Genomic DNA, 16,866 nt, shown 5'->3' with positions numbered 1-16,866 from the left:
CGATGCGATACATGGAGAGCGAGAGCGGAATCCTAACTGCTAGGAAACTAACGCGATACGTGGAGAGCGTGGGAACACTGGATGAAAAGGAGATCACCGAACCACAAGGAGAGGAAGTTAGAAAAGAGAAAGGAAGTTATAAGAGAGAAAGGGGGAGAAAGAAAAGGAAAAAAAAGAGAGAAAAGAATGAAGGAGAAATAGAGAGAAGAGAAAGGATAGAAAGAAAATCAACACAGGTGATCTCATAGGTTGTAATATTTGATAATACAATATCAAAGCAAATTGTACGTACTGAAAATATGGTTGTCATTTTACAAACGAAATTCTTTTATAAAACGTTTCCAACAATCAATCAATTGAGCTATGAAACACCTTATCGAGAAAAGATTAAATACATTTCCAAACATTTATTAAATACATGATAAAGGATAATTGCATTCACAGGGGCGCCCTTGAGTTTTGGGGGCCCTAGGCGAGTTCCGAAATGGGGCCAATGTAAAAAAAAAATCTACTTCAATAAAATTTCCAAAAAAAAAAAAAAAAAAAAAAACCACACACTTTGAAGAAGAAAATGATCTAGTTGTCTTTTTTGCACTCTTGCAATAACAAAACTTAATTTGAAAGTTAGAAAATGTAGCATAAGCGTAGCATTGTGGGTAACATATATCAACCTTAAAAACTGGAGTATGTAATTTTAAAAATAATCACAACTAAATGGTTTGTTAAATTGGTTATTACTTGGCTGACTTATTACATGTGGCAGTGAGTACAGAGTTAATGAGACTTGGCGTGGCTGAGGGACCTCTTTTGGGCCTAAAATATCGAGTATAATTAAAATTGGCTTTGAGTGGGATATAGAGACATAGTTGATAATTGGATTTGGCAAGACTGGGTCTCGGGGCCCTATTTGGAGTCGAAAGCTTGGGGGCCCCAGCCCACCACCTGTGTAAACTGTCCTCAGGGGCCGACACTGTGCATTCATAATCTTGCATTGCTTGGTACCGATCGACGATATATATGAAAATATGAACATATAGGGCATGTATGTAACTTAGATGTCGATAACACATCAATGTGCGAGTGTAAAAACTGCTTGGATCAAGATATGAAAGTTAGGGGAAAAAAAAAAAAAATACAATGGCATCAAGCAGATTTTGTGGTACAAGCTGAATTTTTGTTATGATATAATTTCTATGGTGTTGAGATCATCCTAGTACAAGAACACCGCCTATTTTAGTGTTAGATGTTAGACTGTCAGCCAATCGATGAACATTTGTTCAATTCTTATGAAATTGGACCCTAAACTCACTCTAAACCAGTGTTCACGATTCCGAACGGAATGTCGGAATTTTGTTGGATATTTCGATTTAAAAAAAATGAAAAAAGACAACATAAAGTCAAAATATTAATGATTTTGAAATCTTATCGAAATCAAAATATGACATGGGTTGAAATATTAGCACTTTCGGTTTTCTAAATTATTGGAATTTCAAAAATTCCAAAATCCCAAACCATGCTCTAAACTTCGAAAGGTAAGATTTGTTGAATGGTCATATACTCATATCTCATCAAACAAATGCCATAGTCATTCATTTACGATGACCCTACTGTGTAGAATTCTTTACATTGCATAAATAAGCAGTGACCAAAAGGGATGAAAGATTTGGAGGATAAAAAAGCTACCAGTCACCTAAAAAGAGAAGAAGGACCACTTTGACATTGATAATATTTTGGATTCTCTCGTGATCTCATTAATAGTAGGATCCCAATATCCCATTAGCAGTAGGAGTTCATTAATAGTAGGATCCTTTAAAGTGATTTAGGTGTGACTTTTACATCTTGAAATCCAAATTTGAATAGGACGTAGAATCTTGAGAGAATTTGGTTTATGGGTCATGCACTCATGGACAATTGTTTTGCTTGGTTAAAAGTTAAAAGTGGTTAAAAGATAGGCAACTATATACATTGTGGGGGTTGGGACTTGGGAGTTTTACCTAACCCGGCTGGTTTCCTAGCCACCCAAACCCTATTAAGATGGATATGTTAAGGCTTTCCCGGGTTTGGGATTGGACCGGATTTTGCGTATGCAGTCGCAAACGACCTAACCCGGGTTTATATTATATAGCATTATATGAGTCTTTCTATCAAACTATATATCTAGTAATGATCATAAGAATACATTTGGTTATATTTACTATACGTAGTGTGTTCTCGATAGTGCTAATATATTTTCGTGCAATTGTCACATACAAGTATCGAGAAATGGTAGCCAACCCGCTTCAAAACAAAACAGGTTGGGGCGGGCAGGTTCTGTGTGGGTTTGGGAAGTAGATGGAAACCGTCATGGGTTTTGAGATATTAGTTTTTAAATGGGACGAGCTCAAATCTAGATAAATTAGAGGGAGGAGTTCTAGGAACATATATTACAAAATACACATAAACAAACTCATGATTGTTATGGCATTTCTAAGTTTTAGATTTGGCAATTTTTTTTGTACATATGATCTTTCAACTATTTTAAACATTGTCACAAAAAATTATTCAAATCCGAAACTTATAACCCATCGAATATAGTCATCAAATTAAGAAATTTGGCTAATTGTGGACCGTTCACATTTGGCAAGTTTTGAACTTTTTGATTATTTATGATAATGCATGTTTAGAATAGTTAGGAAATTATATCTAAAAAAAAAAAAAAAAATAATCTAAAACTTATAAATGTCCCCACGATTTTGAGTTTCTTTACGTGTTTTTATAACATATATCCCTACACTAAATTAAAATCATACAAATATATACCAAAATGAAAAAAATATGCCATTTTCTTTTTAGAGAACACAGCCAAAAGCATTACAAAAATCTGAGAAGGAACCATCACTTCCATGAGAACTACTACTCGAAGTACTTACTCTATCCCATTTTTGTGTTGTCAAAAACATTGTTCTATATATATCAGATCGCTTATAGTCCCCAAAATACATATGCAGGTTCAATCTTGACCCGTAAATTAAATGGAGCAAATGGAGCAATAAGATGCCAAACTTTATCAAAGTTCGTCTTTACTACTCTTTAAAATAAACTAAAGCTTGGCTTGTATGCTAATTGAAAAGGACTCGAGATCTCTACAACCGGGTACAGAGATCATCTCTGTAACCGTGTTATCTTGCCGTTGATCCGAGTTCGAGATGTGTGTGTGTGTGCCTCGATACCTGTGTGTGTGCTCCAAGATGTGTGTGTGTGCTTGAGATACTGAGATGTGTAACAGGGTACGTGCAGATCAATCTCTCATCGCCAATAGAGAATGATCTCTCGCACTTATAGATAGAGGAACCGGTCTCAATTGAAAAGTCTGAGGCAAGATATAAGCAAGTTAAGCCCAAACCAAGCCCGAGCATCTCCGCTCGAATTCCACTCCTACAGTGGCACAGTTCATGATTAGAATGAAATTTCATAATTCCATTGAATATTTCATTTTTTTTTAAATCAGAATGGTATCGAAGTAATAATATAGGATTGAAAAATATATACTCTGAAATTTTGGTCGAAATTCAGGTTGAAATTTGGAATTTTGATTTTTGGAACTTTTGAAATTTCTAAAATTCTGATATCCTAAACTATGCATTGGAGTAGCAATATACGTAAATAATACATACATCACAACTTTTAGGTCTTGTAGTTTACCTTAAACCATGTTAGAGCATCATTCGATTGGCTACATGTCTTTCAAACCCATTTTTAAAACCTGATTGAGTTAGACTGGTCGTGGTTTGATCAAATAAAACTCGGTCGGTTATTTGTTAAGAAAAATCCTAAAAAATACTATATATTTAGAGCATGTCTTTAGTGCGCGAGATGTATGGTGCGCAAGTAATGTGGGCCTTTGGATTAGTACTTTTGCCATGCAATACACACGCATCCTTTAGTATGAGTGGCCCATATTTGATAGCATACCATACGACCTGTGCACCATAGATTTAGCCTTATTAAGGTTAATAGGGGAAAATATTTAATGGTTAGGCCGAGTCAACTCAGTTGAGTTGAGTAAAAACCACCAGGTTGAACTGATTTTTTTACTGAATTATGCTTGAACCACTTGGTTTACCGGTTTCTAAATTGAATTGAACATTTAAATTGGTGATGGAGCCGATTCTATGTTAAAAAAAAAAAAAAAAAAAAAAAAAAAAAAAAAAAAAAGCCTAGTGAGCTCCGACTATGATTCAAACCGGGCAAGTCGTAAGACCATGATCGGCTATAAGTGTTCTCATAATAGCTAGCTAACCTAGCTTTAATTCATTACTATACTCAAAGCCCATGATAATGATAGAAAAAAGGCGAAACATTCAATCCGCTGAAAAGGGAAAGCTTCGTTTGGGCTATTTTAGGGCGTTTTAGGTCAGCAAGAGTCGCCCCAAACATTTATGAGGTGGGTACAGTTGTGTTTGAAGGAAAGTGGCTTGTATTTTGTCAAAAGTTTTTATTTCCAAGTTAATAATGATAGGGCATAATGATAGCTCTTAAAACGAGAAATCACCAAAATCTGTGAACTGTCGATTACAACACCCTATTATTTACAAAATAGTCTACCAACAACACTCACAGAAATCTCTCAAGATTAGTTACCAAAAAAAAATCTCTCAAGATTTCATGTCTGTTCGGTAGTCGTATTATGCAAAATGCAATTCAATCCTTTATCAATTTAGAATAAGTTTGTGGACATATTACTATTTGCTGTCCACAAGTCTTTATTTTCTGATTGGTGGAGAGGGGTTGTCTATAAAAATTGTTTATCTGAAAAAACTGTTTATCTAGCCCACAAAGTGTTTGGACCAATAAGAAGTTATTGTTTGTAGACAAATCTGTACACAAATTCGCCCTCTTACCAATTATCCACATTGTAATAATAAATACAAATACTACCTTTTTACATCAACAAAATAGAACTTGCTGGATGAATTGAATAATGTTGGGCATAATATTAGATATATTTATTTATTTTTCTAATGTATCCCATTATTCACTAAGGTTAAGTTGATTTGTGAGTTTTTTTTTTTGAAAAATGAAAATCACCAAATTTAACAGGTTAGATGCACTAATTACATTGTGATCGACTTGTAAGCTTTTTGTTGTCGTTTGTAGCAGATATGAAATAGCTAATCTTATAATGTCTAACAGTATCTCAATTTTGTTGCCGGGAATTCATATTTTGTGAAGTAGAATTGAGCGCTGCTTTGCTACCATTTTAAGACTTGTTTGTCTGCGTGTGCCGTACTTGTGTGAATTAAAGTTTTAAATGGCCATGTTCTCTTGGCGGTTGGCGGGTAGGAAAGGTCGATCAACGCTCAAAGAATTTATTAATTGTATGAAGGCGCGCTGAAAGATTTTAATAATTCTATATTAATCTGGATGAAGTTAATGGAAAACTACTTTCGTTGACTGACTATCACATTATGTAGTAGTTATTTTATTTTATTTTTTCGCTAATATTATGTAGTAGGTGCCGCTGGTATCATTGTTATAAGTTACCAACTACCGAAATACTAGCAATGCACTACGTACCTAGATTTGAGAACTGCATTTGAAGCTGGTATCTTCTATCAAATATTTTCATGCAGCCAACTCTGATCGTAGTCGTGCACATCCTGTTCATGTATCAAATTATGCCACTACACTAGCTATTAGACTGAAATACAAGCTTCTTAGTGACGTGCTGTACGTGTGCCTACCAGTACGACTAGTCGACTACCATACCAACATGGCGAGATACAATAGGTGTTCTATATTCTCTATGATTGGGATGGATTCCTTCAATGCAATTTTCCTGAGGATGCTAATAAGTTCTCTTAGGTTTCTTACTGAAAAGTCAAAAAAAAAGAAAAGAAATGGGCTAACTAGTATATTACGGTATTATCCCACGAGTAGATGAGCCAATTAGAATTTCTTTCTAAAAAAAAGGGTTCTATTACTTTCGGACCCTAATTTGTTTTGGGCATACTCCAAAAAAAAAACAATTATTATAAGTGTGTTATTAGTTTCAAAAAATCTAAAAAAAAAAATAATTATTACAAATATGCCATTGCTCCAAAAAAAATTGGATTCGAAAACCCCAAACTTAAACGACCCGACTAGGTCGTTTGGACTAAATCCCAAACGATTTGGCCACACCGTTTGAGACTTAGTCCAACGATGTGTATTATCGGTCAGCAGCTTCAAAACGTAATTTTATATTTTTCGAAGTCCAAATCCCAAACTCGTACGCCACACCGCTTTGGTGAGTCTAAAACGCGGTGTGGTATGCCGCCGATTTTTTTTTAAGTTCAAATCCATTACGGCCACATCGCGCTTTTGACTCGATCCTAAAACAAAGTGACCACGTTTGAGATTTGATTTTGAAAAATATAAAGTTCGCTTTTGCGCTTGACGGTGTACATCGCTTGACTAAGTCCAAACGGCGACGTAATAAAAGTCGTTTGACGTTTAGACTTAAATCCAAACAACTGGTAATGGTCGTTTAAGTTTGGGGTTTTCGAATCCAATTTTTTGTGACCAATGACATACTTGTAATAATTGTTTATTTTTAGATTTTTTGAGACTAATGGCACACTTGTAATAATCGTTTTTTTTTGGAGTCTGCCCAACACAAATTGGGGTTCATCAGTAACAAATACCCAAAAAAATAGTAACAAACATCTCTTTAAGATTATTCAAGTAGGTTTTCCAACAAACAAGATTTAGAGTAAAGGACGCGACAAAGAATTATATGGAAGAAAATGACTTTGTGGATATTGAAGTTAAGCAGCATTAATTGATCACAATCAGATATGTATGGTAACCTGGAGCTAGGTTGTCAATCCTTTCAAACAAATTTTAGTAGATTGTGTTGCTTTTGTTATTTTACAAATGACAAGTGCTAAGAATGTCCCATAGCTTTCACTAATAAAGTTATGTTTGTTATGGTGGAACATGGCTATTGTATGTTTTACTTTAATTTAGGTGGAGATATACATTTTACTTATTTATTTTATTTTTGATGAACAAAGCTTTATTGATCAGAAAATATGTAAATTTCTATAAAAAAAATCATAAAATATGTAAACTAGGTGTAAAGGTCATATTTCGTTTAACTTTACTGTGGTAGGCAATTTGGAGGAGATGGATTGATGGATTGGATTTGACCGAGTTCGTTTGGACGAACTATCTACGTATCAAGTTCTCTCTACTGAGGGGGACTTGAATCAGATCAGACGTAGTTCCGCATCTTTTTTATATATGCAAAGGTGACCGCGCCTCCTCCTTTCTCGTGTCAGGTCAAATTCTGGACTTGATGATATTTAATGAACCATGAAGGCGTCCTGCGGTGGAGTAATGGCAAGCGCAGCTGAAGCTCCGGTCTTGATGATGCCAACTGCAACATACGTTACTAGCTGTTGGGGTGTTGGCTAGAGTTAGCGCTTTGGAAGCTTGACGTTCTAGACGCAGACGTTCTGGGAGAAGAGCTTTTAAGGTGCTGATGAGGTCACTTAACCTATATGAATTGATCATCAACGACCTGGACGTTTGGCTACATGTGATCGTCCTAGAGTGCTTGACACATGTTTAATATTTATTGTAAGTGTATATTACTCCCTCACACAGCCCCCTCTCAGCAGGTCGTTAAGTATTAGATAGCGATATGGTGAGAGAATTAAGTTGGCACGTAGTACGGATGATTTGAAAGATCGCAACTAAACCGCCTCATTTTATGGGGAGCGTGGCACGTTAGGGTTTAACAAAATGATTGCATTGCTTTGGAAAACGAACCGGTGGCTTGTGATATATGCCTGGAGAACTGAAGCGTTCCTCATTTGCATCCTTTTAGTTCGAAAGGCACAGGTTAGTTTCTGCTATTTTTTTTTTTTTTTTTTTCTTTTCTTTGCTGCTTGTTTTTGTTGGGTTCGCTAGGCTTTAGCTGTCATTGTTTGTTGTTGGTGAGCTGTGTAAGAAGAGGAAGTATGTCTGATTCAGATGATACTCGATCTGAGGAGATTCGAGATGTTTCAGTGAGTGAGGAGGTTGGTTTTGATTCTGTGGTCGCGGTGGTGAGCAGTTTTGGTGATAGGGTTGCATCATCCTCTAATGGTTTGCCTCCTAGGATAGTAGATAAGCGAGCTCTGAGAAGCTTTGGTGATTTGAGGCATGCGTATTCGTGTGAACGACTAGGAAATTCACGAACTGGGCGAGGACGTTGACGTTTTTAGTAATGCGTTCGTTCCCCGGGATTATGGGGTAGTTATCTGTGAGGGGCAACTGAGAGTGGGGTTGAGGTTACCATTGTCTAGGCTGACGTGTGAGTTTTTGAATTTCTGTGAGAAAGCGCTGTTCCAACTCATTGGAAACACATGTCGTTTGCTTAGAGTTTTTGACCTTTTAAGTGAAAGTGGTGAGTACCACATTGAGTTCGCTAATGTTGCTGAGCACTTTGCTATGTAGTGATTAGTTTTCGATAAACTTTAGCTTACAGACTTTGACTGGGAAGTTGATAACCCGTAAAAACACGACTAGATTACTCTAACTTCATTCTTACGGTTTATCAATCATTTTATTTCCTACTCTCACATATAGATTCATGCAATATATAGAGTACGGATTCGTTCCACTCTTAACTCTCAAGACTTAAACAAATTCAATTGAACAAATACAAAGAACAATGGTGAGAGTAATGTGTGATGTGAAATTTCTATTCTAAATAATAACTATTCTAACAAGCAATCATCCTCACATGACTTCCTTAACCTCCTCTAATGGAGGTTTCAGCCTAATATCATTATACTTTCATTCCCAACACAAGAACAATAATAACAAGTCATAATTTAATAACTAATTTAAACTTTATAAATCTAATTTTAACAATATTCTAAGAATCAAAATGAAGACAACATAATTTATGAATTTAAAACAACTAAAACTAAATAAGAATTTAATCAATAACTAAATTGAAATGAAAACTAATATTTTATTATAAAACTAATAGTGATTCTAAATAATAATCTACTTTGTTCTACCACTAATTAATTGAAGGTAAAAACTAGATCTAAAACAAGCTATTCTAACTAATTAATATAGTCTAACCTAATTTTCTAATCTAGATCTAGGTTCCTTTAAGAGCTAAGTCTTCTCCATACAAATAGAGGAGACCAAATCCACTTTTTCGTGCATGGGCTGAAGAGCCATATTTTGGGTCAGAAAATCGAGCCCAAAACCCAATCTCTTCAATCCACAGGGTCCTTTTCAGCTGGATCTGACTTCAGTAGATTTTTCGTCCACTTCTGCTCCTCTGATTGGGTCAAGGCTTGGACCATTGAAAAACTCTTTCCAAGTCGGTCGTTTTGACATAAGGTAGGCCCAATTCCGAGGCTTGAGTCCAAAGATACGGTGTTTGGAAATTCTGCTAACTTTTATGTGTTGTTTCTGCCCGTATTGACTCTGACTTCTCAGCTTCTAACCGGGCTTTACAAAGGCTTTTTCTCCTTGAATCTTGGCCTTTATTCACAGAACTTTTTAGCAACTAACCCTTGCTCCTTTATATCGCCAAAGTAGTACATTTTTGCACAAAATAGACTTCAATGCCTGAAATACATAAAAACACGTAATCAGCATTAACTCTTATTTATTACTCACATAATTGGTCTAAAAGTATTATTGTTAAGGGGTTAAAACTATATTTTTGGGCTCTTATCAGAAGTCAAGCGTTCTAGATGGGTTTAGTAACGAACTCTGGGAGAAGAAGCTGTTATTGATGGTTGGGAATTATTGTGCTTTTGGGTTTAGTGTCCAGACTATGGTTTGTAATTTTTCTAGTTCGTACTAGGTTGTTTGTTGTATCATGCCTCTGTGTTGTATACTGAGAATTATGTGATTTAATGAACTGAACTTTGAGCTGTTTATGTTGCAGAGGTCACTATTACCAGAAGGAAAGAACGTGGTGTGATAGAGAGGTTTGCTTGTCTTACGCATGTTGAGAAGCGGAAGAAGTTGCCTGAAGTAGCGAGCTACTTCGTGGAAAGGGGAGGACAAGGGATTAGAGCGAAGAGGAAGTAACAGAAGAAAAGGTCAAGAGGTCAGGATGTAACCAGATCGTCGAGTGACTCGAGCATGGAGTGTGAAGACAGTGGTATTGTTAGTAGGGAGGCAAGGAACAAGAGCCGAACTGGGCAGGTGCGACCTGGCGGTGGTGTTGGTGGTAGTAGGTAGGTGAAGCGACCTGAAGTGGATAGGTCTGGGGCCATCCCAAGGGGAATAGGACAGGAGAACTCCCCCTTCGATCTAGAGGACATCTCTTTTACTCTTTGTGAACAGAAGAGTTCACTGACGAGGAAGGCTGATGAGCCTGACACGAGAGCTGTGAAGGTCGCCAAAGCGGCTGAGCACGTTCTTGGTAGCAGTTCTGGGGCTGCTAGTGGTGACCGCAATGGTGGGAAGACAGCTCGTGTCTCCAGATCGAGGGACTAGGTCGATTTCAGCGTTCTAAGTATTAGGGACGCTGAAATTAGGTCGACCACTGGTGTAGGGGCACTTTTGGTGGAAAGGGGAAAGAGAAGGCTGCAGGGAAGGAGGTTGGGAAGGATCATCCTAGTGCGGGTAAAGATGATCTGGAGCACAACCTTGTCTATGTGAGTGAGAGGACTGGGAGGAAGACGACTGTGAAGAGGTCGGATTGTAGCTATAAATCCGCACCTATAACGTCCTGCTTGCTGGAAGGGATGATGCTGGACGGAGATAGGAATGACTTAGATTCTAAAGACCTGACAGAGAATCTAAGAGCTATGGACTTGGCTCACCGTTTGGTAAGTGCCAAATTTTTACAACTTGATTGTTTATGTTCGTCTATATACGTTGTATCTGGTTGTGTGAAATTTTGTAAATGGGTGCAGCTTATAGTGGGCTACCAGAAACTGAAGACGGCGGCTCAGATTGCTGAGATGGAGAAAGGCGAGCTCGAAAGGTTGAAAGATGAGCTGGAAAATGTTCGAGATGTGCATCAGATAGAGCAGAAGGAGCTGAACAATCTGAAAGCTCAACTCATTTCTGTGACTTTGGAGAGAACAGTTGCGATGAACGAGCTAAGCGACCTGAAGGGGAAGTTGGCCACCGTCAACGAATTTGCTATGAAGTGTAAGGCGGTCACACTGCAGGCGAAGGAGGCGTACGATTTGATGTGTATCGACTTGGAAGAGCTGGAGCAGAAGCATGAGTAGCTCAAGGAGGAGCATGCTTGTATGGTTATGGGTGGGAGGGAGGTCTCCTCAATCATAGATGCCGAAGCTGCTCTTGCCATGGTGCCTATTGTTGTTGCTACTATTGCTAACCCTCCTGCTGGTGACAAGCTGGGAATGAACCCTGTAGTCCCACCTGCTGCGATCTCGTCCGATCCTGTCTCCCCTATTGAACTGGATCCGCTTCAAGTTGAAACTTTTCAACACATTGTTTAAGAAAGTTGTATGATTAACCTTCATTTGATTGGCTTTGAGCCTAAAACATTAAAGCTGGTTTCCCGGGGTGACATGGGTAATTCACCTTTATTATCTGCTTTATTATATGTTTTAGATCTGAATGAACTGGTTTTCACATAAGTGGTAGTTTGGTAGTTTTAAAGAACTTGTTTCCTGAGTATGTTCAGGCAGTTTGTATTTTGTACTTATGAAATGCATGTTTGCGTTGAAGTATTTTGCACTTATGAAATGCATGTTTGTCTGAATGTTTGTTGCATGTTGATTTAACATCTCAGTAGGAATTTTGCCTAGAGATGTATGTCCTGTCGTCTAAGAAGACTTAGGATGCATTGAAGTATTTGGGTTCGATTGAGCATACTGCTTTGACGAGCGTTTTGACTCTAGGGAGCGTTTAGGGCTTGAGTGAGCGTGTTTACTCTTAGAAAACGTTCTGCACTAAGTTAACCCTAGACGTGTAGGTCTCCAATTAGTGAGAATTGTGTGAGCTATGTAGCCCTGAGCTCGAGTGAGTGTTTGATAGGAGAGAACGTTTGAGCTCTAAAGAGCGTTCTAGTTCAAGTAGGCATTTTGCTCTTTAAAGGGCGAGCTGTGCGTCTATTTAATAGCACTGAGAGACTGCAGGGCATTGATGCAAAATAAAGACTATGTGTATAGTGTTAAGAATAAGAACTTATGGAAATAGAATTTTTTATTGATAAAATTTCTTTAACAAGAAAGTACTCCAAAGACGTGGTAATGCCTGTCCGTCTTGGGTTTTGATCCAATATGCTCCATTGCTAACAACTCATTCCACTATATAAGGGCCTTCCCATGTTGGTGCCAGTTTCAAGTCGTCCTTAGCCTTTTTCAAAACTAGGTTGCCAGGTTGGAAACTTCGAGGGTTTACTCGCTTGTTGTATGTCTTCCTCAGAGTTTGGTAGTAGGATGCCACTCGAATAGCTGCTAGGTCGCGTCGTTCTTCAGGTAAGTCGACCTCTTGAGCAAGAATGGAATCGTTCTGACCAAATTTGACTATCTCAGATCGAGTCGTTGTAATTGTCAGCTCGGTAGGAATGACGGCCTCAGTACCGTACCAGAGTGAGAACGGTGACTCACCTGTGCTAGAACGAGCTGTCATTCTATGGGCCCATAGAATATTTTCTAGCTGCATTAGCCATTGGCTTTTGTTCTTTTCAATATTCTTTTTCAAGTTCTCCATAATTGCTTTGTTACTAGCTTCTGCTTGACCATTGCTTTGAGCGTACTGGGGAGTAGAGAACGCGTGAATGATCTTCCACTTAGCTAAGAACTCCTTAACTATTTTTTCCTTGAACTGGGATCCATTTTCCATCACCAGTGTGTGGGAGAGGCTGAATCTAGTAATAATGTTGGTCTAAATGAAGTTTTTGACATTATATTCCTTGACATGAGCCGAGGGGATTGCTTTTACCCATTTGGTGAAGTAATCTGTTGTAGTGAGGACAAACCGAAAGCCTGTGCTTTTCTGTGAAATGAATGGACCCATGATGTCCAATCCCCACATATGAAATGGCCAAGGGCTAACAATGTTGATGAGTTCATGGGCCAGCTGGATGATATTGTGGCCAAATGTTTGACACTTAATGCATTTCAATACATACTTCTTGGCATCAATCTGCATTCTTGGCCAGAAGTTAAGAAGTATCCTTGTGAGGTTGCTTTGTAAGCCAAAGAGCGACCTCTTGCGTGGTTTTTGCATTCTCTCTCGTGGATCTCTGCAAAAATCATCTGACCCTGTTTTGGGCTTATACACCGCAGATGGGGTCCTCTGGCGGACTTTTTGAAAAGTTTGCCATTTACTAGGCAGTAGTGACCTTACTGGTATTGAACTTGTCTGGCCTTGGTGCGATCTGCTGGTGTGTTGCATAGCTGGATATAATCTATGATAGGTTGCATCGATGTTTGACTCATTTGAGTGTCAGAGATGGGCATAGGTCATTGATTTCTAGGACGTCCTCATTTGGTAAGCAGGTCTATCAATTACTTCGATAAGTAGTTTCTAGGGTCACAGTTCAATGTTTGGGTTGCAAGGTACGCCAAGCTGTCAGCGTGGCGATTATCTTCCCATAGGAAATGGTGTATGGTGACTTTATTAAAAGAAGGTAGTAATTGATTTACAACTTGAAGGTATTTAGAAAAGTTACCTTCATTGGTGGTATACTCATTGGCGACTTGGCAAACGACCAGTTGTGAATCGCTAAAGACCTTAAGTTCTTGAACTTTAAGCTCTAACGCCATACGAAGTTCCATGATCAGGGCTTTATACTCAGCTTCATTGTTGGAGGTCGCAAAATTAATGCGAACTAATTTTTCCATCATAGAGCCATCTGGTGACACTAGGACTAATCCGACTCCACTACCACCTAGGTTGCTAGCTTCATCCATGAAGAGTGACCATATCGACGGGTCGTGTTATTTAGAGGTCGGGGTGTCATCCTCTGGTTCCCAATTCAGGTTGTCAACTAGGAAATCTGCTAAAAAATCAGCAATGACCTTCTGAGATGTTCTCAGGGTGAACTCAATGTGGTGTTTGCCTAGTTCTTCTACCCATACTGCCATGCGAGTTGTCTTGTTGGCTTTAAGAATGATCTTCTTTAGTGGCAAGTCGGTGAGCACTTTGATTGGATGTGCCTGGAAATAGGGCCTAAACTTTATGCTGAGTAAAGTAATGCCAGTACTGCCTTTTTGATATGGGAGTAGTTCTTCTCAACTGGCAGCAATGTCTTGCTTGTGAAGTAGATCGGTTTCTCTACGTTCTGTTCCTCCTTGAAGAGAACTGAACTGATAGTGAAGTCAGACACAGCTAAGTACAGCCCCAACATTTCACCAATAAACGGTTTTCCTAGCACAGATGGTGTTGATAAATAGTCCTTGAGAGTAGAGAACGCTTGGTGGCATTGCTTGTTCCATGAAAACTGTTCACCCTTCTTGAAAATTTGTAGAAAAAGTTGGTATTTGTCTGATGTTCTCAATATGAATCGGTTTAGAGCTGCCACCATTCCTGACAGTTTTTGTATCTGCTTCTTTGTTTTTGAGTCTGGCATGTCCAAGAATGATCGAATCTGATTTGGGTTTGCTTATATCCCACGTTGTGAGACCTGATACCCCAGAAATTTCCCAGAGGACGCTCTAAAGAGGCACTTCTCAGGGTTAAGTTTCATCTGAGTTCGCAAAGTTTGGAGAACGCTTATATGATATGATCTAAGTGATCTCCAGCTTTCTTACTTTTGACGACCATGTCATCTATGTAAACTTCTATGGTGTCACCTAACAAATCTTGGAACATATAAGTGAGAGTCGTTGGTAGGTCGCTCCAGTGTTCTTGAGGCCGAATGGGAGGACGTTATAACAGTAAATTCCTTGCTCTGTTACGAATGAGGTTTTCTCTTGGTCTTCTTCTGCCAGTGGGATTTGGTTGTAGGCATCCATGAATGACAAGAGCTCATGGCCACAGGTCTAGTCCACAAGTCGGTCGATTCTTGGTAAGGGGAAGCTATCCTTAGGAGTTTCCTGATTTAGGTTGGTAAAGTCCACACAAAGGCGAACTGTGCCATTCTTTTTTGGGACTGCTACTATGTTAGCGACCAATTCAGGGTAATCGACCTTCCTAATGAAGCCAACTTTTTTGAGATTTTTGACTTTTTCATTGATTGCTTTTTGAAATCTAAGGGATAACTTTTGAGGTCGTTGGCTAACTGGTTTAGCATTTGGATTAACATTTAATTTATAACATGCAACATTAGGATCAATTCCAAGGACATCGATGTACGACTAAGCAAAAACATTTTTATTCAATGATAAAAAGCTTACAAATTGTGCCTTGAGCGTAAGATCAAGGTTAGCTCCTACATAAACGAACTTAGGATCATCATCATTTCCTAGGTTGACCTTGTCCTTCAGTTCGGGCTGAGCAACTGCCTTAGTGGGGTGAGCGACCTCTGGGGTCTTGGTCTCTTGAGGTGCCTCCATGACCTGAAGAGGTGGGGCGACCTTTGGGGTCCTGGCTTCTGGAGGAATACTTTTTATCGAGCTCCCGGTGTTTTCCTTTGGCAGATCACTTCGAGGGGTCTTGGTCAGGGTCTTGACCTCAGAGACGAAGTCTTTTGCCAGCTTGTTTTTGGTGATCTCTCCTTTGCTTTTGAGTGAAGCCCCAGCAGGCTTGTTAATTGAGAGGATTTGATTACAATTGTGAGCATCAAGCTGGTTGCTTCTGAGTTCCATCATGCCTCTGGTTCCGGGGAAACGTAACACTTGATGGAGTGTTGATGGTACTGCTTGTATCTTGTGGATCCATGTTATCCTAGGATAGTAGTGTAGGACGAGTTGACGTCCAGAACGCTGAAGCGCGTGTTGATGCTGACCTTGTCTTCTTGCGACCCAACTGAGACAGGTAGAATGATGTCTCCTATTGGGTCGTCTCGAGATCCGTTAAAGCCGTAGAGGGGGGCGATTGGATCTATCATGACTGACCTGGGCATGTTCATCTCCTTAAAGGTTCGGTAGAATAAGATGTCGCATGAACTGCCTAGATCGATCAGGACGTGCTTGATGGTCCAGTCACTAATTTTGACGTGGACCACCAGGGCGTCATTATGTGGTAGGCAAACCTTGTTGAGGTTGGCCTCAGTGAAGGTTATGTCTCATAAGCTATGACCAGATATGCGTGGGATGGGGACTACTTGCGAGGAGAATTGGTAGACTTCCTAGAGGGTGCCTACTTGTCTCCTTTTCTCCCTGGAGGACGTAATAGAGTCGTCTTGGAAGGTGATCATGTTGATGGTTCTATTGTTGTCTCTATGAGAAGAGTGCTGGCGACACTCATAACGAGATCGGTATGTGGAGCGACCTCTAGCCTGAGAGCGAGCTCTGTTGTTGTTGTTGTTGCGGGGTGGAGTTCGACTTCTTTCTTTGTGATCCATTAGCTTGTGGCGCAGGTTGCCATCGACAATATTAGTATAATGCTTGATATGCCCTGCCTCAATGAGGTGTTGAAGGTAGTGTTTGAGTCCCCGGCATTTGTTGGTCTTATGACACTTTGCTTTATGGAAAGCGCAGTATGGCTTTCCTGGATTGTCTTCTGGCCGTTTTACCTCAGGTCGGTAATAGGCCATTTTTTTAATCTTCTCCAGTATGTAACTTGGAGATCTTGTAAGCACAACAAACTCTCTTTTAGTTTAGGTTCGGGTGTTGGTCTGTTGACCCTGTTGCCTGGGTCGCTTCTTAGAAGGTGGGGCGATATTTGAGATCGCAGTGACCTCATCTTCTTCCTTTAGTACTTCTTTTTCGAGGCCTTCTTGAAGCTTGATGTACTTCTCTACACGTGCGTACAACTCGGCCAGTGTTTCAGGGTGCTCCTTCATGA

At 39.3% G+C, this 16,866-nt stretch overlaps 1 protein-coding gene across 1 annotated transcript; it reads right to left on the bottom strand.

Moving 5' to 3' along the window:
- Window positions 1–12,270: 12,270 nt before the first annotated feature.
- Window positions 12,271–12,603, bottom strand: LOC147507827 (uncharacterized). The gene has a single exon (XM_086596469.1). The coding sequence runs from the start codon at window positions 12,601–12,603 to the stop codon at window positions 12,271–12,273; it is 333 nt and encodes a 110-aa protein (XP_086452595.1).
- Window positions 12,604–16,866: the final 4,263 nt, after the last annotated feature.

The sequence above is a fragment of the Coptis chinensis genome, chromosome 3 (assembly GCF_015680905.1).
Source record: "Coptis chinensis isolate HL-2020 chromosome 3, ASM1568090v1, whole genome shotgun sequence".
In the NCBI taxonomy this organism is placed as follows: domain Eukaryota; kingdom Viridiplantae; phylum Streptophyta; class Magnoliopsida; order Ranunculales; family Ranunculaceae; genus Coptis; species Coptis chinensis.
This window is presented reverse-complemented; position numbering and strand designations above follow the sequence as displayed.

What these genes read in the sequence shown, in the direction of transcription:
- LOC147507827 (XM_086596469.1), bottom strand. Translation starts at nt 12,603, where the DNA reads ATGACAGCTCGTTCTAGCACAGGTGAGTCACCGTTCTCACTCTGGTAC.